The sequence below is a fragment of the Sylvia atricapilla genome, chromosome 7, assembly GCF_009819655.1.
Source record: "Sylvia atricapilla isolate bSylAtr1 chromosome 7, bSylAtr1.pri, whole genome shotgun sequence".
Classification (NCBI taxonomy): domain Eukaryota; kingdom Metazoa; phylum Chordata; class Aves; order Passeriformes; family Sylviidae; genus Sylvia; species Sylvia atricapilla.
This window is the reverse complement of record NC_089146.1, coordinates 17,016,195-17,042,235: the sequence shown is the minus strand read 5'-3', so window position 1 is coordinate 17,042,235 and position 26,041 is coordinate 17,016,195. Positions and strand designations below refer to the sequence as shown.

Sequence of the window (26,041 nt, the reverse complement as noted above, 5' to 3'; positions counted from 1 at the left end):
GTCAAAATAAATGATTACAACTTTGCCATCATTTGAAACCTTTTTCCAAATGATCACTAACAACTACCCATTCTTTTCTCTATTTGGTATAAAATTGATTTTATTGTTTTCAAAGGGGTTTTCCAGTGTGAAAGAGATCCCACCAAACCTGGGAAAAAAAAGCCATCTTTTGACTTGCTGGCCTGGAAGTGCATTTGAAAAACAACCTGTAGCAATACATCCTACAAGATGCTCAACAGCTTCACCTTAGTCTATAGGCCTTGTGCTTTCTGCACCATTGAAAGCAGGAGGTGGGAGCTCTGCCTTCAAGCCAGGTGTTACAACAACTGGTTTCTTTTTAGCTTTAAAAGAATATTGCAAGAGCAGAAGATGATGAAATTAAGTATTATTTTAATAAGAAATACCAAATTTACACTGTTAATGGAAGTCATTGTAAATGTTAATAATGTTTCTCTTTGAAATCTTATTGCTACAGAAACAAATATCCTATGAAAATATACACTTCTTTTTCCCTGAAAAATGAATTAATCATAACCTATTATTTCAAGACATTATTATTTTAATTATAATCTTATTTTACCCATATAAAACTTTCAGTAACTGCATCTTCCATGTTTTTCTGTCCCACTTAGACTTACAATATCGCTAATAATCACCCTCTCCCATCTGAGTACTTAGGTGCACAGGCCAAAATAACCTCCAATATCTTAAAAGTAATTAAGCTATTTAATAGTTGCAACTATTTTCATTTGAGTTTTTTATTTATAGCTGACCCATTTGCCAGAACTTTGCAGAATGAAGCAGTAGATCTGCAAACACTGTTAGCTAACAGGTGTTCAGACAAAAAAGGCCTCCTTTTGATTTGTTGCCATCCTGTGGAGAGACCAGAGAGAACGAAGTGTTCTTCAGCAGCGGCTGCCTAGCCAGCACATGGCAGACTAGTCAGGGGAACTCATAAGATGCTTTTATTTCCTGATCACCTGCTCTTCTAACATCTGCATGGGACCACATCTGTGTCACAGTGGGAGAAGGGCAAAATGAAGCCCCACCAGCAAAACCACAATTGCTGTTATCCTGATGGTGCAAACAATAAGAAAATTCAGCACTTCAAAAAAGGGCAGTGAAGGTTAAAATACCAAATCTATAACTAGGGTAAAAAAAGTATAACAATTAAAAAAATTTAAAACAAGCACAAAGAATTTTATGTTCTGAGGTCAGCAACAGAGTAAAAATCTTCTGAATATTTTATAAATCTAAAAATTAAATATTAATTACTGACCTTAATGCCAAAGTATAGGTTCCAGGTTGCCTTTGGCTTTCACGAATGAGATAGCTTCCCTCTGCAACACTTAATAATTGGTCAGCTTCCTCCCTTGAGATCATCCCATGGAATCTAAGGAACAAAAATTGTTTTGAAACACATGCCTCTTCTCTTTTAAATCACCTTTTGATCTTCTTTTAAAAAGCACCAACAATAGTAATTTAAAAAGAAACAAACATAAAAATGATTGATTTGCAGGAATCTACAGTTTAAATGAATTTCCTTTTCTGCCTGTATTTGAAGTTACTTTAAATGGTTTAGAAAAGCTTCTAGGGATGGATATCTATGAAATAAGTACATTATTTTTTAAATCTGCATCCATCAGTTTAATGTATAGAAATAAATCTGGTTTTTCCTGTTGGCTTCACATGTTTTGTGCTAGTGGCATGCAATCAAATATTTTAAAGCATTTGACAATATTTTATGCAATCCCTGAGATTTTAGCAAGTTGCCATAATCTCAGTAATTGCTGATATAATAACGCAGCAATGCTACACATCTTTTGCCAAAATAAACATACATCAGATCTGCTTTGTGTCTCCACACTAAATCTAACCATCTTTGCATTAGCAACCTGAAACGGAAGACATATAGACTGAACACATATATTGCATTTACGATCCAGATATCTTTCTCTTCCTGAATAGAAACATCCTTTTTGCAAAGCCAACTGGAGAGGGAGATAGAAAAAGACAATCCCTTGAAAGTACAGAAATGTATATATGTTTTTCTCACTTAAAGTAGCACTCAGTGATATCCATCAGAAATTGCAGCTGTAATTTTAGGCAGACAAAAGTGATGGCACTGTAATAATGATCTGATGGTGAGACACACTGCTGTAAAACATGCAGAAGAAACAAAGAGCACAGAGTGAACACCTGACACCTTTTCTGTAACTATTATTAACCAATATGTCAGGATATGCCACTTACAGAGATGCTTGTTACTTACTCTCTTCCATAATATTTGGGTCTGTTCTCTACCTAGAAGAAACAACAGAAATTGTAATGTTTCATAACAAGAGAGGCTATACAGTAAGTGGACTATCTACAATATAGTATTAAAACCAGAAAGGGATAGAATGTGAAAATGCAGGCAAAAATAATCTACAGCTGTATTTCTCCTGTGATTAGAACATAGGGAAAACCAAAGGGAGACCTTCAGAAAACATTGCACTTGTGAACGGCTTAAAATGGAGTGAGAAAGGATGAGCCACTTGGATCATGTCATCCTCAGGACTCTGCATATACAAACTGATGGCATTAAATACTGCTTTTAGAAGTGCCAGAAAGGGAAAATGACTTTGCATTTCATGCATACAAGTGCACCAAATTGTTGAGTGCACTAATACAGTGAAACTTCTCTAAAACTCTTAAATTCACAGGTTACCTTCCATCACAGAGGTGCTGGTGTCCCTGCTGAAATAAAGCCACTACTACATCGCCCCTCAGAGAAAAGGCAAATGGTTGAGTGAATCACCAAGTGCCTAAGTCTTGCACTTCTTGACTTCATTGAACTGTGTGATCTGCAGTATCACCTAAAAGACTTCAAAAGCAGGTGTCCATGCGTTGTGTAATGTAACTCCACCTTGTCTGCACTCCAGAGACCTCAGTAAATGCACACAACATGCAGGAGTGTCAGGGTACAAGTTGCCTGATAATTATTTTAGATGAAGTAATGCATCTTCATTTGTTGAGGAAGTTTAGAGCCAAGTGAGGAACAGCAGATCTCACAGAAAACAGTTAATCATCTAAACCATCAGGTTATTCTTTCTTGCTAAATTTAAAGGGGGAAACTCATTGAGGAGAAAAAGTCAACAGTTACACAACCTGAACTACAAAAGTATAAAACAATCCAGCTATGCTGAAACACAGAATGCCACTTTAGTTTCTTTTTTCCATCTTTTCAACAAAAAGCCTGTTAATATTAGCACTTCTCTCCATTTTTTTCCAGTGGAGTATAATGATTTCAGATATTCAAAGCAACAAAAAACAACATGCATCCTGATGTACAGTCCAATAATAATTTGACATTCCCAGCAAATAAGAAGCTATTGTAATGATTCATCACTTTGGAAAAAATGTTCCATTACTGGAAAGATTTATCATGTTCTAAAATATTTCCTTTTCCTTTATAACAGCAAACAAGAGTTGACTGGTGTGATAACTGTTTACAAAGGGCCTGAAGAGACTGGATCATTTCAAAAAGAAGAATGATATTTTTTGTTAAATGTAGGCTATTTCTTCAACAATAAGATAGCAACATAAACAGAGAAAAAATTAAAGCATTTTATTGCTGTTGTTATAGAAAGTTGCAACAATTCTTAACTAAAACCCTTAAGCCAAGACACTAGTTTAGGGCAGTTGTTAAAAAAAGTATCCTGCCATGAATAAGATTTTGTTGTCTGTCTAGGAGATTTTATATTTATCTCAGTAAATTTATAAAGACAGAACTGGAAAATTTATATGAGCAAAAGCATTTCTTTTCAAAAATGGCTAAGTAACTTGACAGGGCATCTTCAAAATACTTGCAAATCCTGAGAAAATTTATAATATACTCTGCAAACATTTGAAAATGTGAACAGGCAGATGACTGGAATGAAACATCTGAAAAAAACCTCCACAGGAGTTCCAGACATTTGTAAGCTAGGCTTGCAGTTCATTTTGGTGGATGGTGAGTTAAAAAGGAAAACAACCACTTCTTTTAACACTTCTCTATTGATCAGTTTTACTAACTTGTGATAACTTCAGTATAAATGTGGATGTCCAACATTTTTGCTTACATAAGACTCAGTGCAGCTGGAACCTCAATTCACGGAGTTTTGTTGCCTATTTATTTATGTTTTGGGGGTTTTTTATCACTTTTTATATTTATGATAATATTAGGGGGGATTAACATACATTAAGACTTTAAGAAAATTCCATCAGATCTCAGCAGGGGCCCTCTAATTCACTCAGAATGACTGGGCTACATACCCAGTGCAGTGTGCACTGAGAAAACCACACAGCCTCTCTGTAAGCCAAATTTACCATGTAAGTCAGTAAACACTGTTCTCAAGCTTTCTATAAAGCTTTTGACAGGTGGTGTTACACTAACTGTACCCTTGCAACTTAGACACAGTGTTTATTCTCATCCTTAACTGCACTGGAACCAGAAGCAAAGTGCAGCTTTCTTGGTCTTTTGTGTTTCCTTGGACTCCAAGAAAGTTCCTGCCAGACTGTATCCTACAAAATTAATTCTACAAATTACAGTGACAGGCACCCACGTATCCTCCCTTTTCACATGAGCACTGAAAGCCAAAAGAGTTCAGTTCAGAAGCTCCATAAGTCTAACTTGCACCGTCTACCATCCACAAGTTAAGGAGACAAACCCAAAACATCTGGACTGGAACTAAAACCACTTAAGAAAGGAAATACATTTTAAAATAAGATGATAGCAAGAAATCCATTCTATTAGCTAAAGCTGATAGCTGAAAAGAAAGTGTAATTATCCTCTGCAGAATTTATTTCTGATTTGGCAGTATTTTTGAACCAAAGCATTGCTGAGTGTGAGTAAGGGCAGCCATAGCTACTTCTTTTACTTTGCATCCAGCAAAGATCAGCCCAATGCTGCCTTTTGACTTCTCAGGATTTTTACTTGTGGGGAAAAATTCCTACTGCTGTTTGCTTGGCAAAGTTTTAAAAATTGCTTCTAACTTGGAAAAAAAAAAAAAGGGGGAAGAGGGAAAGGCATGAGATATTTGTTTTCTATGTGTTTATCTGTATACCACTAATGCAGAGGCCATGGGAAAAAATTAAGGTCTCCTCCCTATGATCAAGGAACACAAAGATCAACAAGATATCTACCATTACTTAATTTATGATTTTTTCCAACTGAGGTGTGAAGGCACTGAAACCAAATTTATGAAGAGACAAATCAGACAGATTTGGAAAGGACCTTATAGCAGACATTCCTTTGGAAAAGAGTTCAGCTATCATGAAATTTGGAAAGTCATCATGGTCAAATATCATGCAGATAAAGCCACCTTTACAAACAGCTCTAACAAAGATGTGTATTATATATGCCCATCCAGTCTGTCTTTACCATTTTACACAATACTACACAGAGATGCTGTTTAACAGGATTGTTAACTATTAGCACTGAATTAGGATGAAGCCTGCTAAAAGGACAGAAAAAGCCAGTGATTTTAATTATCTCCATACTATGTATTTTTTCATATAGGCACTTAAAATTGTTCATGGAATGCTTTCATATATCAGTCAAGGCTGTCCTAAATATGCCTATGCATGCACACGTGTATATAAGATTACATGCACAACAAACATGAATTTCATGGAGGAAATACAGTATTAATTGGACAAACAACATTATAATTTGCATGCAAGCCTCGTGAAGAAGTCAAATAACTTAGAATGTTATGGAATCATCAGTTTTAACCTCATGGAGTATTAAAAGACTTGGCTCTACTGCACCTTCACAAAAAAAAAATCCCAAATGAATGCTATGCTCTTTTTACTTCAGCGTCTCTCCACTGATCTGTGTGTTACTCTGATATGAAACTGGTGTAGCAGAGCAGAAACTTGAATTCTTTGTATTTGAGAACCATTTCATGTTAAGTAGGTCATTCTGTTGAATACACCTCTCAGTATCAGCATTTGTACAATGTGTGCCTTTGCACATGAAGTAAAGGGTTGAGGATTTTTTTATGGTGTGATTTCCAATTATTCTTTAACAAGTGCTTTTTCCCCTAATCATCACTCCTTTTGTCAACAAGTGGATTACAATAAGGCAAGAAGAGCAATTTATGTGCTAATACCTCACCAAATTACATATTGTTCATTCCCACTGACCTCTTTGATGCTCTCAGTATCAAAATTCTCTTCCTAATATTTATGAATTTGTTTATACAGCTGAATAATTCAACCGCTGAGGAAAAGATTCTGCTCCCCACTGACTCATGCATGGCTGCTAATAGAAACCCAGCTGGGAAAGAACAGATCACAAAGCTCAACACAAGCAGGAGAGGCTGAGACCAGAGAGAAAGGTTAACAAGTTACTGCTCGCTGAATATATTTTCACTTCAAATCAGCTCAGCTGCATAAATTGTTCAACACTTATAATAAAAAACTGTTATCTGCATCATAAAGAATTAATGCAGAAGTAGGAAAATGCACACTGATAATGTACTTCTTCAATTTTACCTGTATTAGTTAAAAGTAAGCTTCCAATAACTTTTTTTTTAAATAAACTAATTCTTTAATGATAAAATGTGTATTTAATATGCTCTGTTCTGCAGCTAAATACCTGACTGATTCTTTCACGCTCTTGTTTACTTCTATTCTCACTGGTTTCTAAATCTGCAGTTTTTATTTCTCAGTTTCTACAACAATGTTCATGGTGCAGACACAGGTTTACTCTGCAGAGTTCAAGAAGCTATTTTTAAACACAAAATGTCACAATTTTTTGTTCACTCTGACACAGGGATAATTTTAAACTTGCTTAAAGTTTGTCATATGTCATAATCTTGCTTTAGAATAAATTCATAGAAATATGACATCACAGACACTGATGTGTTTCATTTCTTTCTCCACTGGTGACAGGACTTAGCTGAGTTTTGATAGCTTGTGATACTTTTGCAAATCTCCCATTGACTGTAACAGGCTAGAGGCCACCACTCACCCATAGCAAATTTTACTTTGTAAACCAGTCCAACTTTTTAATTTATTATCTCTATTAGAGCTAATAAAATTTTCCAATTAATAGAATTTAAATTCAGTGAAAATGAGGATGATAAAGTTGTAGCAGTCAGTATGATTGTATTTGAAGATTTACACAGATGCTTTTATATTTGGCTAGCAAGCTTCTTGTTCTACTCTAAAAAGGGGACAATCTGCACCTGATCAATAGCTGAACAATTTCTATCACCACAGAGGCAGGAAAAATTTTTAATTCTCAGATACTGAATACACATTTATGTCTCTGCTTATTTGACTGAATTCATAGTATTCAAATAAATACTATGAAGAACGTAGTTTGAAATTTGCTCGTGAGTACTTATCACCTAGCACAAAAAAACCCCAAGCCCTTCTCTGCAGCCAAACTAGCCTGGAATATAATGCCAGCATATCTTCCTGAATATCCCAGACTCCTATATCAGTTTACAATTTCTCCCTGACTACAGAGTACATATACTTTGTGCAGTCAAATAATTACAAAATAATGACAATTGTCATATTAAGCATTGTATGATTTCCTTCACTGTGCTGGTACTTTCAATTATGGCTTGGTTTGGGTTTTTTTCATTTCTTTTTTGTTTTAATTTTTTTTCTTTTAAAGAAATCAAAATATATACAGAAAAATGAAGGTTCTAATGTGGGAATTAAAAGATTCACAAATTAGATCCTCAAAGTATATAACTGAAGAAAGAAAATTTTCACCCATCACTATGAGTCAAGGCAACTTTATGAGCATTACACTGTAAGTCACTATGGGAGTAAACAACAGCAGGATTCAGAGATAAGGCTCAGGAAATAAAAGGCTCCAGTGATTGTACATAATGTCAGCACCTCAAGGAACGGTGCCAGAGGGCTACCAAAAATCTCTTCAAGGTTTTACAACATGCCTGTGTACACACAACCACACGCATATAGCACCTCTTCCACCTTTTTTAGAAATATTTCTGAGGTGAGGAAGGAAAAAGCAACTATCCAACAGCAACAATAAGCACAATCCATTGAAGGCAGGGAATAAAATACTTTATACTATCCAGGTGAGCACTCCGAATCATTACCTGTATTGCAATAGTAAGCTTTTACAAGACTTCAGATACTTTGTATAATAATGTAAAGAAAAAATGTACCATAGAGAACACTCAAAATAGAACAGAACCTTCTTAACAACGTTTCAATGGGAATAAAAAACTGGAAAAACTTCCATTTTTTTCACAGTTTGGATCTTATCTTTGCAGCTACCTTTCCTTCAAGTCTCCATCCAACCTTATTTGATGTACCTAAGATACCTGCACAACAATTTAAACCAGAATACCTCTGCTTGGATGCTCCTTAACAGTAGAAATCCTTGTCAAAACAAACCTTTTTGCTAGAATTCTTGTAAAATTAATGTATTGTTCTTTCCTGTAGCTATATCTTGCTTAAGTGCAGTAACTTACAGCTATATCTTTTTTAAAAATATCAAATTAACAGAGGAAAACAAGTGATTCCATTAAATGCAGTACTTCACTTCTGTTAAATATCTGTATTTTATTTTGAAAATTGACAGACTACTTCATAGAATCATAGTTGGACTTTTGAAAAAATGACAGAGAACTGCCTGTTTAATGCTGTTAAATAATCCTCCTTGTGATCTAGATTATAAGCTATTAACGTACCTTCCGGAGAGTGCTACATCCTTCTGTATTTAATGCTCCGTCGAAGCAATGAGCATATCTCAAAGATTAATTTTCTTTCTCTTGGCACATGCTAAAAATACTCAAGTTTTATTGCAGCAATGTAACAACTTCCAGTAATGGAAGCTGTGTTTTGTAATACTGCCTAACATTTCAGCATTTTTGAAATCGAAATCAATGCTTCCCAGGCTCTTCAGTGAAGGTGCAAGAGGGATGTAGTTATTGCTGGCACCAATGCTTGGTGTCAGGTAAAGCCTCAAGCACCACAGCCCTGGAGAGGTGCTGCTCTGCTGAATGGCAGCTCAGGGCACAGCAGCAATGTGGGATCTACCTCAATAGCGGATCCCAGGAGCAGGTGCTTCTGTACCACTGCCTATCTGTGTGATCCCATTGTTACCACTTCAGTCCATAACATCTGTGGCTCTGCATAGCTTAGTTCCTGCTATTAATGAGTCTTAAGTACTATGACTCAAACAACAGCACCAGGGGAGGCTTTAGTCTTCCCTCTGCTGATTTATTTCGCACATCTAGCAGTGATGTCTGTATGAACAGGTGCACAGTTCCACTGTACAGCTCTGCTCTTGCTTCTGTGAATTTCTGATGAGAAAAGGAAAAGATAGATTTCCATGTATCTAAGAATCAAAAAGTAGTAAAGGATTCTCAGTAAATGATGATACACATCAAGATGCTTTAAATTCCATTTTTAGAACAAATGGATTCCCGAGTACCAGTGCCCCAAGGCTACTCACTCCAATCACAGCACAAAGTGTCCCAAAGAACCCCTCTTTGGGCTGGACACAATTAAGTACAGGCACGGAATTACTGGACTGTATAAAACTGAACAGCGTGGTACCTACCTCACAAGTGCAGGTTATTCTTCTAGGATGGGGAGCTTCCTGTTGCAACTGATACACTGGGAGGAGGCAGAAGTTAAATTCTAATTAACACAGAATCACTGTGTAAGTTAGGAATTTTAACATTAAACATTGAGGTTTAAACAAAGGAGACTTTCTTCAAAGTTTAACTCAAGGCTGCTAAGGACAGAGAAATGTACTAACAAGTGGTCAGAAAAAAAGAATGTTGCAGGCCAAAACAGGATATTGATGTTCTTTACAACAAATTGATCAAGTAATATGGAATAACTAGGTGAGATCAGACAAGTTTCCAACAAACAGATCAGAAAAAGAATCATAATAAACACAAACTAAAGCTCATTATATGTCAAATCAGGCTGCTGTCAGACTTTCTTCCGTAAGCAGAAGGAGCCCAATCCTACTATGCTGGGCACACACCCAGTCACCTGTAGTACGTCAAGATTTTACAAGAATCACTCAGAACTGTGCACATTCAAACCCTCTGCCTTTGCCACTGCTCAGTGGGAACCTTCCTAAAGAAAGAGAAAGATGGCCTTTGCATTTGCAGACCTAAAGACATTACGAGTTGAGCAGCAGAGTAAAACAGCTAAAGTCTAAATTATGACATACATTTATATCTTCTCTCCTCCTTTTTCTCTATTTTTAAAATAAGCTTCATCAAGCCAGAACAGATCTTTGCACCCAGATATAAATTTAATGCTACTAGTATGTGCAGACTTTCTAGTATAATACCAAAGGAATGACTTTCAACTTCTATGCCAAATGAATCTGATTTGGCAAGTCACCTTCAAAATGAGGCTGTCAAAAAGTTAGTATTTCAACAGCACAGTAGAAATGGCAAACGGACATTTGGAATTGTTATCTTTTAAAATTAAATTATGTTTCAATCATTAGGAATACCAAGGTCTACACTGTGCTATCAACCTTCTTTAGATAATAAGACCATATATTAATTTAACCAATACAATTTGACTTCATTATGATTCTCATTTGATCCCAAGTCTTTTCCACTAGCAAAAGCTGTATTTATGTGTCAGCCTACATGGGAATGGTGAAAATGGAAAGATGCCCAATGATCACTGAATCATAAGATAAACTGGAAAAAAACATTCCCTTTTTTCCAAATAAAAAACCTAATGATTTTTCCTGTTGCTACTAAAATCGGTCATTTCCATGCTGGGCTGGTAATACAAAGATGAATTTTGCAAGTGATGAAGAACAGCACACTGGTATATAAAAGTGCAATTATCATTTTAGGCATAGCATGACCATTTATACTGCCAGCACATAGATTCCCTAACTTCTGTTGTAAAAGCTGTATTTGTTGGCATTGGACCTTGTCTATATTTAATTCTGAGAACTGCATAGCCAAGTTAAAAAAAAAAAAAAAAAAAAAAAAAAAAAAAAAAAAAAAAAAAAAAAAGAGAGCGAGCAAGTTAATATTTCTGTGAATTTCACAAAAGAGCAATGGAGACCCACAATCAACATGCTCCACAGAAACTGAAAACTGAGAACTATTTCCCACCTTGCTTCAAGTCATGCTGAAAAGATTTTCTGAAAGGAAATTCTTTTTCACCAGTGGCAATACCTTTCTCCTCTTCCAGTAAGAAGCACAGCAGGCTGACTAGCTAAGTTACAAAACAGAATTCCTATCCCTCCTCCTCTAACTGACACACGCAATTCAAACTGTTCAACATCAGTTTCCTTGCTGTAATTATTGCCAGGGAAGTCAAACAATACATTCCTCTTTGTCTGCCACGAGACAGAAATATAATCAAACCTCGGGATTCAGAGCTTACTTCTGAACCATGGGAAGTTTCACCACGGCAGGCAAACCATGATGTTGGAGGAGAGTGGGTACACACAAACCATACATGCAAACCATGTTGGAGAGTGGGTGCAAACACATCTGCATGTGCCCACGCTTTCGGCTTCTGTCAAGCTGCCAATAAAGATCTGGTATTAGAGAGGTTCAACCTCCCAGTTATAGATTATGGCATGGAATAAACTGAACAAGGAAGCAGTGTTCCCCGAGTTCACAGAAGGTACAGAGCTGAAAAAAATAATCGAATATACCCTCTTGCACTTGCTCTCTTTCTAACTATGGTTCTCACTTAGCCTTTAATTCCACATCTCTGATTAAAAAGTCTCCCACAGCAGGATGGAAACCTTTTAAAGTAACTACATTTTCTTTAAGTGCTAAATCTCCTCAACCTTTAGAGAGCAAACATTTTCACAATGTGAAATGTTGCTTGAGCAAATCCCTTTATCCAGGCTGAAGACACCAAGCTGAATATATATAAAGTAATGCAAATGTAAGTCTGACATCCCTAAACTGTTAAGTGTGTTATACACATAAACATTCTGTTTTTAAAATCTGCTTTTCACAGAAGACTCTTCTTTCTTGCTGTGGTTCCTCGAGTCTCAAAATGTCTCACATCTTGGCTTTTCTATCTACAAAGAACTAGAATTTACAGGTGAGGCACTGCGGGAAGCTATGATGCTCTTTTACATTTTTCTCTTGTTCCCTTCCATGTCCTTAAACCTCCATTTGCACAGCCAAATAACAGGTCAGTCCTTTATATGGAATTGTTTTGCATTTAAAAAATGACTGTTTACTCTTTTGTGGGTTTGGTTTTTTGAAATGAAAACAGCAAGTTGTGAAGTTCCCAAGAGTGGCACTCTGATCTCAGCGCAAGGCAGCTGCACTGCAGCCCTGCACACCTGCCTAGGGCAGCCTGCAAGGCCAGCTCCCCCTGGGCTAGGGCACACACACCCCAAGAACTGCAGAGCACAGGCAGGCTGGTAACAAACCAGGCCCTTCTAGTAAGGGTTTCAATAAACCTGTGATTTGTCACACCAGGCCAAACAAACGCCCTTGCTTTACTACATCAGCAAATTCCTGAAGAAAACAGTGTGAGTTTTCTTAACCAGCTCAAGCTCAGCTCTAGTGATGCAAGGCACTGGATCACAGGAGCCCTAGAAGTTTGCAAGGATACCAGCTTTAAGGCATGAAAGGAGTTTGTGTAAGCCCTGGTGTAGGCAGACAAACCACTGCAAGCAAGACCAAGCAGGAGTGGGACAATTCATGTCAATAAGAGGCAGAGAATCTACTCCACTAAATAATCTATGTTCAATTGTCCTTAGGGGTAGTTCAACTGCATCTATCTCTAAACAGAAGTGAACCCCTTTGATACTTCTTAAATTCACATTCTCATGAAAAGAAAAATGAGTATTTTAAAGCATCCAACTGAAACTTTTTCAAAATGCTGAGATACTTACAGTAAGATTTCCAAACAGGTGGTCTGTATTCATCAGTATCTGAAAGAAAACAAAAAAACTTAATGTTGCATAAGAAACATTTTAACACAGAAAAAACCCTGCAGAAGCACTTGCAGAATTATTAAGATAATACTGCCCCTAGTTTTAAACTTATGTTTTACTATCATAGAACAACTTGTTAAAATTTCCCCCTTTTTTTTACCTAAACTAAAAATGTGGAAAGGTATTTTCTTTATCTAGCTAGAATAAAAACTATAGAAACAAATATGGAAAACAGCAAACATGCAAATCAGAAGCCAGCACACTGTGAGGAGGAAGGAGAATGTATATTATTTTACTATGTCTATATCTTTAAGTTCCATTTTCAACTACACCAGAAAGACTTTTTTAATCTCAAGTTATATTTCAAAAAATGAGTTTCCATGCAACTTATTCCTGTCATTAGCTTTTTGCTTTTCTGGATGGCAATTAACAACTCTTAAAATAAATTTAGAGTATGCAAAGATGGTGAAATATTTCAGAAAAAAGAAAGGGTTTTTTTCCATACTGAGTACAAGTTCTTTTTGGAAGCAATGAATATATACTAAAAGTACCAACGTCTTTCTACTCCAAAGTTTTAATTCTCAAATAAAATTTAAAAAAATAAAGTTCCAATGTCTTCTAAGTTCTGTCACCCTTATGACTTGCTTTACAACTGATCTGACATTTTGAGCTCAGGGCTATGCTGCAAACTTTGACTCTAATCCACTGTTTTACTGAACTGAGCCGCTTCAGATCTGATGCCACAAGTCACCAAGGCTTTCAGTAAGATGCTGTGCTTATCTGCCTTGGAGCTGGTGAGAATTATTCCATCCTCATTACACCACAGGGTCACAAGCTGAGCCACCCACACAGCCAGCCTTGCTGTCTGAAGCCACTTCTGACTGCAGCCTTCATGCCTGAGTTCTGTTTGCAATCGTCGGTGCGCTGGAACTACCTGCTGCATCCAACAAAAGACAAATTTCTAGTTTTTATTATAAGATTACATATAGATCAAGCAATCTGGGAACCTGTTGCTTGAATTTTGGCCTGAGTGGTATCTCACTTGAGAGTCCTTAAGGCCTGCAAAACATCCTGAAGCTGAGATTTTGCTTTGCCCCTCTTTAGACTAAGCAATCTGTCTTCTTCAGATACTTGCTGTAGTCCATCTCTCACACATAGTCATGTCAAAAATCTCTAAACTAGAGCTTAGTGGAAGGAGATCCTTCCAGTTTGACTGGCATGGACTTTGCCAGACCCTCCTAGAACACTCCCTGCCATGACTACACTGTAATTTTGTTCCATTTTTTACCCCATATTTTATCTCTACGCATGAAAAGGGTGCAGTCCTTGCAGACCACCTTGGTGGCAGTGGGTTTTATAAATACAATTAATTATGATTTTATTATTAAGGCAGCACTCAGTTAAACTGCCATTCCCCTGAATATGATGGGATTTGATCTCTGGAAGTTCCTGCAGATGCTCTACCACGTCCTGCAGATCAGCAAGAACACCTTGAATTTGCTTCACTGTGGTAGTAAAAACAAATCAGCAGCAACAGATGCAGCCAGGGTTATTCATTCCTACTTTGATACCTTTAATTAAGGCAGTGCAAGTGGATTCATTCCAGAAGCATTGTAACATGATCCCTTAGCAATGCAATGTCTCATGGAAAAGGGGCAAAATTTTTAAGTAAAAGTAATGGCTTTAATCCGAGAAGACAACTCTTACCCCACCACCTGAATTTACTTTTGATATACTTTGGGTTTTGGCAATATGTGCACTAGTTGAGTTCACAAATAAATAATTTAAGCAAAGGACAACACACACAATATTTTTAAAATATGAGCTGACTGTTATGAAAATAAAACATTTTGGCAGTCTAACCTATACTTGCTCACACTCAAGCCGTGCAATTGTTACAGCTAAGGGCACTGTGGTTATAAAACTAAAAAGTGACAATATTTGTGCCAAACAAAAACCCTCAAACCTTGTTAAAGCTAGCCAAGAACAGCAGTTCCTTTCATACAAGGAATATCTAACATTCAGAAATGGGAAGGAATGATTGATGTTATGCAGCTGTGCAGAAGGATTTTGTTAGGAAAAAAAAATCTGTCGGTGAGCTTTATTGCTTTTACAGTGTGAGAATACCCTCCGGCCATCCCACACGAGGTAATGAAAAAACAAAAGGTCATTTCTATTGTGAGCTTTTTTTGTAAAAAAGTGTAGTAGCAAACACAAGCACAATGAAACAGTGAAGCAGAGGGTTTGTTTCTGAGCAAGAATGTTTCTATTACTAAAACTATCCTACTACATAAAGATGGAATAGAGTAAGCATAAACACCAGCCCTATCTATTTGTTACCTGTTTTTAAGGGTTAACAGATGTGGTCACACTTAATACATCAAAAGTATTTAGAAATTCATTATTAGGAAAAGGGTTTGATTTTCATATAGTACAAGCTTCCATGTATGGCATCTCCAATTAGGCATCTGAAAACCACTAACAGGCATGAAAAAAACCCACAGAAAATGTGGAACCCAAAATACATTTTCTCACTAATGCTGCAGCACTTTCTAATTAATGCAATAAACTCTACACTGTCAGTTCTCAGATTTTTTTCACAGTAACTCAGCTCTGCTAAATGTTTCCAGGATAAAATAATTTTCTACAAGCTGTGCATCAGGTTCTATCTTAACTGTATTTTCTGCCCTGAGATGCAATTCACCTTAAAGCTACTCTTCTCCAAAAGCCTAGAGCATTACAGAAAACATAAATACATAAGCTGATGCTATCAGCTCTGTCCAGATGCGATCCTACCAGCACTGGTCAGATTTTTCCCGGTATGAAGGCACTCTCAACAGCAAGGACATTTTAGATCAGGGACGCTGTTCAAGTACATAAATTGCAATTTCAAACTGAGACCAGTTTCAAGCTGACAGATACTTTCCTTCAGAATTAGCTGGGCTACAAACAAAGTGCAGATGATATGTACTTTAAAACTACACAGATTTCCCATAAGCCAAATTTACCACACAGGACAGTAAACACTTCAGCTTTCTGTAAAGCTTCTGACAAGTGATGTTACACCAACTTTACTCTGAGCAACTCAGACATAGTGTTTGTTCTTATTTTGGCAGTTTGCACAAGCAATATTTAATGCCATCAGTTCATATATGTAGAATCCTGAGGAAGACATGATCCAAATGGCTCATCCTTTCTCACTTGGTTTCACTCAGAAGTGCAATGTTTCCTGAAGATCTACCTTTGGTTTCCTTATATTCTATAATCACAGGAGAAATTCTGGATACTCAGCACTTTCTTGCCATCATCTTCTTTACTCACAACACACCCCTCTCTTTTCCAGGACTTTGCCTTCCCCTAGCCTTAGCAATCTCCACCTGCATGCAAGACCTCTCCCCTCATCCTTGAGCAATGCTTTGGTTGGCTTCCCAGTGTTGTCCTGTTAGGACTCACCTACCCATCCCACTCTATCTGCCCAGCATCTCATTATCAAGCCATCTTATCTCATCTCTACTCCAAGGTTCTTTAGTATTTGCTTAAATTCAGAGAAAACAGAGACAGAAAGCCGAGAACAGCCCAACAGGCAGCTTCTGGCAACAGTGAGAAATGTCACAGTGGGCAGATGCATTGCTCTCTGGGTCCAGAATGCCCTCCTTTGAGCCCACCAATTCACCAAAAAAAAGGAAACTATGCATCTCGAGCATGAACCACCTGCAATTAAGAACTGAAAACAGACTGACCATCAGAAATACTCACTACTCACATGACAGAAATGGGCTTCTGCCAATAGACAATCATACAGCCATTTGAAAGTTCATATACAGACACAAACACTAGGAGAGCATCTCAGATTTTCCATAAACACAAATGTGACTAATTGTGACATTACAATGTAGCATTTCCCTACATTATTTTGCTCCTTTCTTACCCACTCCTGTTATATTCACTGTATAAATTTGGACAACTGCAGTACTTTCAGAGCGTACATTTTAACTGCAGATACAAAAACTGTTACTACTGCCTCAAACTGTTTAGAGTGCTTGTCTTTGTGTATTCCTTTTAAAGAAAGAATAAAAATGTTTACCTCTGCTTCAAATGGCTGTTTCTCTCCCCACTGGAGATCAGCCAGTTCAAGGGTAGAGGAGCAGCAGCAGCTTAACTCTGCATAACCCCATAATGCAATGTGGGACTTAAAGAGAGATTTCCTGTAGAGAATTCAGTTTTATTTTTAATTTACTGGATAGCAGCACCTGCACCTTGGTCTTTTCTAACATCAATGGTTAATGCTGTCTGGGAGGAAATAATCATCTATCTGCTGAGACAGCAGCTCTTACCCCAACCTTTGGTTTTATTTGATAATATCTCTATTGAATACATGTGAGGCCTCAGGTGGGGAACTTTGTGGAAGAGGCCAGTTCTCAGCCATGTGGACGAAAAACCAACATGATCAGGAGAAAAACAATGGCTGATTTTATGTTCTGAACTGGTCTAGGACCAAAGAATGGTGTAAGGCACAAATATGAAAAGATGCAAGAAATTATAAACATTCTTCCATAAACTACAGCTAGGCACTAACCAGAAAGTGTGTGTTGTAAGATGCTAATCTTGCTTTGTTTGGCAGCAGCATGTGTCAAAAATTAATTCCTGGAGAGACTCACAACCAGCCCAGTGGATATGGCTGTTTGCTGACCCATACAACAGATTCCTTTTTGTGCCTGAAAAGCAACTTCTAGAAAATTCCTCTCCAGCCCCCAGATCTTCCTTATTAGCACCTTCTCTATGCCCAAAGGATGCATATTAAAAAAAATCACTTGACTTAGAGAAACAAAGCCATAACTTATTTGCTGGTGAGATTCTCAAGCCACAAAAACAGCACAGTTGAACAGAAAATGTCATTTCATCTCTGTTTTTCAGAGTATAAGTGCCAACAGCATTTCAGAAACTAAGCTCAAGCCATCACAAAATGTTTTCAGCAGCAGCCAAGCAGGCCCTAGCAGTGAAGGCTTTTAAACACTCCAACCAAAATAAAACTCAAACAACACTGCGTTAATTGAAGGATGAATACAGCCACTGCCCTAGGCAGCAGCACTAAAACAGATGGGCTACAACTCCGTGGTTTCAGAGTAAATACGAGAAGCTGATCCTTGGCTGCAGCAGCACTGGACGCATTTTGCAGAAGTCCCTGTGTAGCTGGCAGCAGGAGGGGAAGATGATGCCAGGCAGCTTCTGGAGAGGTGCAGCAGGGTGGAGGGTGCAGAAAACACCAAACCATCCCTGTCTATAGCATGAGTAGTGAAGAAGTAGCACACCCCAAACATCCTTCATTGCTCCTAGACAAGACCTTAGGATGCCTCTTTCTTTGCCCAAAGCCTCTTTCCACCCCTTTGCTACCAGGAGCTGTAAGTTAGATGACAATCTGTAACAGGGTGGTGAGCAAGAGCAGGACCCTGATGCAAAGAGCAAGTGTCACATGCATGACTGCTGCCCATTAAATGAGGAAACCAACCCAGCCTACCCTGGCTTCAGGGTGCCACACACAGCTGCCAAAGGCTGCAGAGTTGCACTTCAGTCACTGTCAATAAACAAGACATGCAGCTGTGGTCAGGCTTTCTTACCTGGCAAGAAATGTTTTCATAGAAACAAATACTTTTTCAGCACTGAAGTCCTTCACATTAATACAAAAAAGGGAATGATTCTCTGGCTCAATCCTGTCCTGCCTTCACCTTTTCAAAGCAATGGGGCAACAAACTATTTCTGATCAAAATACCTTGCATGGGCTTACAGCACAATTTTAAAGATTCCTTTTCTCTTAAACCAAACCTCTTATACTGTTATTTTACAAAAAAAAAAAAAAAAAAAAAAAAAGTCGAGGTTTAGAAGTCACTGAATAAATAATGTTAACCCAAATGTAATGTTGCTCTAATAGTGACTTCAAACAAAGACATTAATGACAAGAACCTGATGGCACATATGGCCTGAGGCCACGTGGAAAAAAACTCTTAGGGTTTCACAACTGAGGCATCACAGAATTTCCTTTGTTTATGGGAAGATCCCCACAGGGCTGAGAACACCCCAGGCAATAAGCACCACATTTCTGTATGTCATTCAGCAATGATGACTGATACTTCTCCAGTGTTATTAGGTCTTTGATGCTTCTTTAATGTTATCTTTGGCACACAATTTCCTTTGAATTAAGAAAAAGAAAAAATGCTTTGAAAACTTTTAGACATATCAAGGCTCTTCCTAAGACACCAATGCTGTAAGGAGATTCAGTGCAAATATCCAAATAAAACATCATCTATTTTCTTCACCTTCTCCAGCAGTGAAAAGACATCAGCAGGCATCCAGTTCAACATGCTGGCAGGTGTTAGAGCTCAGCATGGACCTCAGTGGTGTGCAGACAGCTAACCCTCCCAGCAGAGCATCCTCTGCTCTGAGCCCACTGTGCCCCTGACACACCCCACCGTGGTGGGCAGCTGGAGTGAGGCACCCGCTCAATGCCAACGAAATCCCAGTCTGACCACAGAGACAAACTGCCTCTAAGTCCAAAAAGGAGCTTTTGCCAGCTTACTGGTTTGTCTCCCTCATCCAGGGGATGGCAATTTGCAGGCAGAGGTCGCAGGCAGTCAGCTCAAGCACACCCAGCTGCTCCCAGGCCAACCCTGGGAAAGCTGGCACACAAAGGCACTCCACCACTAAAGCCATCCACCCACAGGGAGGTGCCCAAGCTTGTGGGCAGAGGTGACAGCCAGCAGTGACAGCTCTTCTTATAGAAAGTTTTACACCTTTACCTTGCCCTCTGGCACAGGTAGCTATAGACAATCATAGCTTCTAAGTGCCCATAATCCAAATGCACATGGTCAGCTTTGGACTTTTAAAATTAAATTATGTTTGAGTTATCTAAGCAAAAAAACAGACATTTTCTTGTCTTTTTCAGAGGCCTTCCCATTTGGGAGGAGAACAAGAGTAAAATACAATGTAAGGGAAAGATACAACCCACTGAAAACAGGCACCAATAATGAAGCATCCCTTCAGTTGCAAGATGGCACTACATCACACACACACACTGTGCCCCAGGAATTTTTAATAGGACAAAACTTATTTTTATTTGCTCTTTCATTCTCTCATGCTTTTGCTTTTACCACTCCAAAAAAAGTACAATTAGGTTTCTAATTATTACTGGAGAAAAAATGATTAAGAGAAAGTCAGTGTGAACAATGCCCCAGAAAGCTACAAGGGCTAATGGCATTTCTGTGATGTGACCAAGGGGGACACAAAAAAGCACACTCAGCAAAAGTGAAGAGGCCTGAAGAAGGCTCTGATAATTACTTTAGTGTTGAGGGGGAAAGAAAAAATGGATCACAGTTTCTACAAATATCTGATCTGGCAACAATAAATTCCACGGGAATGCTTCTAATGGGATGGAATGAGAGACCCACTGAAAACAGTCAGAGTTCAATGCCTTTTATGAGCAGGTCTACTATTATTGCCTCTTTATGAATGATGGGAAATTTTAAGAAGTAATATGTTGCTCATCACATGCACTGCTGCAGTGAAATGAACTCATCCTCTAAGTGATTAGACCAGGTTGCAAATCATTCATTTCTAGATTTTCATTTAACTAAAGCAAGGGAAGCAAGTATTCATTTTTCCTCCTCTTTGCCAGATAAAATACTGGCATATGACTGCATAAGTAATGAGAAATAATTTTTTAAAAATACTTCACAGTAAAAAAAAAAAACCTAAATTTTGAGGTGAAATTATCACATATGCAATGGTGACAAGCAAAACACAGTTGTTTTTCTCTTTCTCTTGACAGTAGTTTAATGGAGGGGTGGGGAAATATCCCATGAAATCACAGTTAGCTTACTGTTTAAGGTAAATTTCAAAACATCTAGTATTATTTCCTAGTGTTGCTGAAAGTATAAAAATTTGGCTCTCAGAGAGGTAAAAAGATGAAAAGTGCCACCTTGTGGGCATTTAATAAAGACAGAATTTTATGTTGCTTTCTCTTTCCAGGGGGCTCAGTCTCCAGACAACAGGCTGCTGCTGATTTGCAGTATTACTGGGAACACCACCTTTGCTCTCTAAGAAGAGACAGACACGATGGGAATTGCCTCCTGATGTGGCTCTGCAGGTCAGCTGCAGGTAAAACAAGGGAGTCAGGCCAAAGGCTGTCTTGTCACTCTGATTTATATCACCACATGTATCCTGAAATGTCTAATTTACACAGTAAACAACTTCCAACTGAAGATGTTATCAAAATCAAATATGCCTCTTTAATGTATTTATTTAAAAGAAAAACATCATTTTTTTTTTTTAATTCTTTATGACAAAACTGACTGTGTCAGACTGCAGCCCTGAAGAGATGGATCAGTAAGTTCGGCAGTTTCTCATCTGCCCTATGAGTTATTTGAAAAGTCTATTGCAGACTAATTTTGCAAGGTCAAAATTTTCAGAAATAGGCCTTTATTGGATGAATCGCCTCTTTTAGATTTAACAGGGAATTTTTCAAATTATCTTTTAGATCAGTGCAGCAAACTCTTGTTCACTGTAAATTCAGAGTAATGTCAAGTTACACAAGCTTGAATACTGCAATCAAACTTCTTTGTCTACAAAGAAAACCAGTCTGGGTTTAAAAACAGTGTTCTGGTCATGGCCAGTGAAGTTTGCATGGAAGGCTGGAGAAATATCTGTGGAGGCTACTGCACTTATACTCTCTCATTGCAACATAGCAAGGGATAATACAGGAGAAAAACATTTACCCTTTGACATTTCCTTTCCTATTTTTTTCTTCTGCAAATCCTTCTTTGTCGCCTATTTTAAAGGTCTGCTAGCACAGAGACAAAGCTCATTTCCCATTGCTTGCTTCACTTCTTCCAAACATTGATCATACTAACAAGGACACACCAGTTTTACCGTAACTTCAAGCCAGTGACAACTGTTACAGCCAAGGCCTCAAGGCATTCACAGAAATACTTTGTTGTCTTCATTTCTCTAACACATCTAACAGGGAATATTGATTGGAGTTTGATTACACAAATATTCTGAACAGTTACCCTATCAGTGAAAAAGAACGATGTGATATGGTGTAAAAGTGTCTTCTAGCTGTAAATTAATCTTCTCCCCTGAACACAATGTCTGTCCAGACAAAGCTGAGCAGAAGAGGCCCTAAAAAAAGGACAAGCACTTTTGAAATACAACCCCTCCATCCATTGCATAATGGCCTAGTTTGCTGAATGGGGAGACATGCTTTATCACTGCTTGCTTGCTTGCTTTGATTTGTTTTTACACACACAACACCAACAAATGAATTTAAGTTCACTTTCCTACTGTAAAATACACCTTTAAGTAGAGCATCGTGGCTTTACCAAAAGCTAAATCTCAATGAAAGAGCACAAGACTGACTCTGTCACCCTATCCCTTGGTAAAAACCTGTTGAGAACTTGCCCACCCTTGCATTTCAGACCAAGATAACTGCTGTGCATTCATTAGCCTCCTGGCATAAAAAAAACTCCTAACCCAAACCACCCATTAGCAATCCAGGCAAAAATCAGAGCCTTCCAGAGAAAATTAGGAGCAGATCTGATTTCTGACTGCTGTTATAATTGGCATCAAGCCAGACTCACATGTTCCAAAGCACATCACTCCAACTGTGTCAGATGGTCAAATAGATGTAGTTTCTCTTTCCTCAAACTTGACCCATTTAAACTCTTAGACCATCAAGTTATAACAAACCTATTATGATTCCTATGACAAACAGATTTTTCATTTTCTGAAACAGTTGTCAATAACACACACCATTACTCAGGCAAAAATAAGGTTTGTATTTATGTCCTTATTTTCAGAACAGATGCCAAGTAAAGTACCCCTGCCCAGGATCATGATTGGTTTTTTATAGTGTCATGAAGGAAAGTCCTAAAAAAATTATTGGCAGAGTCTGAGACAGGAAATGGAAGCAATGTGGTAGGATGCCTTTTTTTAAATTGGAATTTCAGTTTTTGTTCCAAAAGGCATTTTCCAATTGCTGTGAGCTACTCCTGAGCTTCAGTACGAGAGATGTACCACTCCCCACCTCTTCTGGTTCTCATATAAAACATTCAAGAGGCCCCCCAAGAAATTAATTAGGATGCTCCAGCTAGAAAAGCTGAAAACTTCACATTTCTTTTTGGCAATGCCAATGGCTCAGTATTATAACTGCAGCCAAAGAACTGTGGTGAAAGCTTTCCGCCCAATAGCCCCTCCCAGTTTATAGCATTACATCCATCTTTTTCATAATGACTTTCCTCCTTGGCAGGCTCTTCTGCTGCACTAGGCAGGAACCAGACAAAGGAGAGAGAGCAGGGCCAGTCCATGGAGAAGCTGTGCTCTGGGTCCACTCCTGCACCTCCCAGCACACTGTGGGATACAGCAACAGCCAAATGGTCTCAGAGGCTTTAGCAGCTCTGCAAGCACTGAGAGGTTTTCTGCATGGGCTTTCCCTTTGTCCCCAGTTCCTTCTGGGTTTGGGAGGAGAAATGCAGATCAGGGGAGCTGGGAACAGGCTGCTGGAAGGAGAGCTGAACAAGGTTTGGTACTGCCCTGAACAAATGGAAGAAATAGCTGGGAAAGCTTGATATGATCAATGCTCAGAGATAACCTCCAGGTCCTTTTTCAGGTAACTCCGTGCTCCTTTCCCCCTACAGGAGATGAACTCAGTTGGTTTTCTTGTCTCTGTTCTGAAGTTGTTTTCTTTCTCCTTTTTTTCCCACTAATTAGAAGAAACACAAATTGAAGAAACACAATTAGAAGAAAGACAAGTAATGGAAATTTGGGTCATTAGCTCTCATGTTATCGTGGCACTACATTAACAGGTTTCCAACAATTATTAGCTTCATTTGTAGGATATCAAAGCATCCTTACTGGAACGAAGATCCCATGGATCCCATGGAAATGTCCACGAGTGAAAAGTAGACTTAGTCCTACATAATGAGATATCTAAACAGAAAATAGGAACAGTAACTGGTGAAAGAAGCAGAGGCCCCTGCAGATGAGGTCACTGAAGAAAGATCAGTATCTCTATTCCCAAGCCTTGCTAACCCAGTATTTCCCCAGCCAGCATTGTCTCTCTGGATAACAGCTTTTTTTTGGTGTTTTCAGCACCACTTTGACTTTATAAAAAGAAACCTATCATGGCAATTGACAGCACAGGAAGCCATATACAGATGGACACAAGGATAGTGATAGGATGTGACAGATCAAAATCCATTTTATAATTTAAAAATGGTCCTGGCCTGACCCAGCTTGGTGAAAACTGCTGTGAGGCAGAATGTTGCAAGCAATTGTCAGAGACTGTGATACACAGGATTTCTGTACAGAAAGAAGAGCAAATGCTAAGACAGCTCTGAGGCACTGCAAGCCCTGCCTGTCTTCCTCAGCTGCTCTTGCACAGCAATGGGAGAAGAAAGATGCCATTTTTTTACATTTAAAACTTATGACTAACAGTAGCATCAACAGTACCCCCACCAAAAAAAGCAATAAAAAAAGATCTTTCTGCTTCTCATAGACCTCTCTACTAAGTGAGGAAAATAAGTCAATAAGCTGAGTTAACCAGAACGAGCTCTCCCTCTGACAGAGCAGTCTGCAACTTACTCATCTCAGAGGCTGCTTGGGTTTCTGTCCTAGGAGTTCTGCATGCTCTGTCCTACCCTGGGGCTCACCATGCTTTGGGACAACTGGGACAAAGCGGCTACAGTTCAGCTAATTCTGAGCCTGCAAAAGAGCAAGTCAAAACTAAACAATCATCTTCGGTCTAATGCAGCTGGAGGTGGATTGGGGTGAGGGTATATTATTATATAGTACAGTTTCAATAAAATCTAAAGAATACAGGTGCTCCATTGAGTTACTACTGTGCTTGCTGCTCTGCCACTGAGGAAGAGCACGTAAGGATGCTGGGAGGCGTCTGTGATCACAACTTGCTTTGGCATGATGGCATTAGGCAGACACACAGGTCAGCCAGGAGCTCCTTAAGCATCACAATAAAGCAACAGCACAGCTACAGGCACATGAGCTCACCACTGAAATGAATGCTGTGAAAGCTTCTTCTTCTTCTGTTTCTATTAAACAACTGGAGATTTTTCTCAACATTTGTTAAGTCCCATTTATAAATATACTCCTAAAAAAAAAAAAAAGAAGCTGAAAAGGAAATCAGTAGAATTAATTGCTGTGTCAAAATCATGGTTCCTTTATTGCAAAGATAAACTCACATTTATCCAACGTGTGAACATTACGCCTGTAAGAGAGAGGTGAGGAAGAAGTACATCCTGTTTGAGGAGGTTTTGTAGGCTGGGTTTTTTTAGTGAAAAATGATCCAAGATTGCACTGAAACATTGTGTCCAGATTCACATGGAAACCATAAAACACAGCTGAAAAACACTGGAAGACTGGCCCTACCAAATAATTATTGGCAACATTTACAGTCTGTAGTCTGCTCTGGACTGCATATGTATTAGATACTAATTTGGCGTTGAGGAGACCCTGCCGATGCAAGCACAAGGAATGGCCAGGTACTGCACTAGGGCACTGAGTTTGTTTTCCAGAACTATTATCCTTTTTTCACAGTCCCCTATTTGCACGGCACAAGAAATCATTTAGTCTCTCCTTATCCATTGCTGCAGCAGTACTCTAAAACTTTCCTACATAAAATGCTTTACTGTGGGGGTGCTGAGGCACTGGAAGAGGTTGCCCAGAGAAACTGTGGCTGCCCCATCTCTGAAAGTGGTCAAGGCCAGGCTGGACAGGCCTCTGCTCTAGTAGAAGGTGTCCCTGCCCATGGCAAGGGGTGTAGGAACTAGGTGACCTTTAAGGTCCCCTCCAACTGAAACCCCTCTGTGATTCTATGATGCTCTATTGTATTTGCTATGTAATTTAAATGGTTGCAGCTGTGGTTCTGTAGCTGTGGTAGCACACCACAATGCAGTGGGCAGCAAAACAATTCTAGTATTTAGGAAGCTGTTGTACCTTGATGTTTAGAGTGAAATTTCACACAAGCAAGCTGCTTTGGGACATTCAAGATCAGAAAAATATGTATTTTTATTTCAGCTTCTTAAACAGCCAAGACTGCATTTGCAACAAAGG

General features: G+C 38.5%; 1 protein-coding gene across 1 annotated transcript in view; it reads right to left on the bottom strand.

Moving 5' to 3' along the window:
• Nucleotides 1–26,041, bottom strand: part of CHN1 (chimerin 1) — a 95,292-nt gene that overhangs the window by 60,654 nt on the left and 8,597 nt on the right. Inside the window, exons 3-6 of the mRNA XM_066322775.1 lie at nucleotides 12,884–12,922; nucleotides 9,584–9,639; nucleotides 2,273–2,304; nucleotides 1,280–1,393 (exon numbers count right to left, since the gene is read on the bottom strand). Coding sequence (XP_066178872.1) covers nucleotides 1,280–1,393; nucleotides 2,273–2,304; nucleotides 9,584–9,639; nucleotides 12,884–12,922 — 241 coding nt within the window. The remainder of the gene's footprint in view (nucleotides 1–1,279; nucleotides 1,394–2,272; nucleotides 2,305–9,583; nucleotides 9,640–12,883; nucleotides 12,923–26,041) is intronic.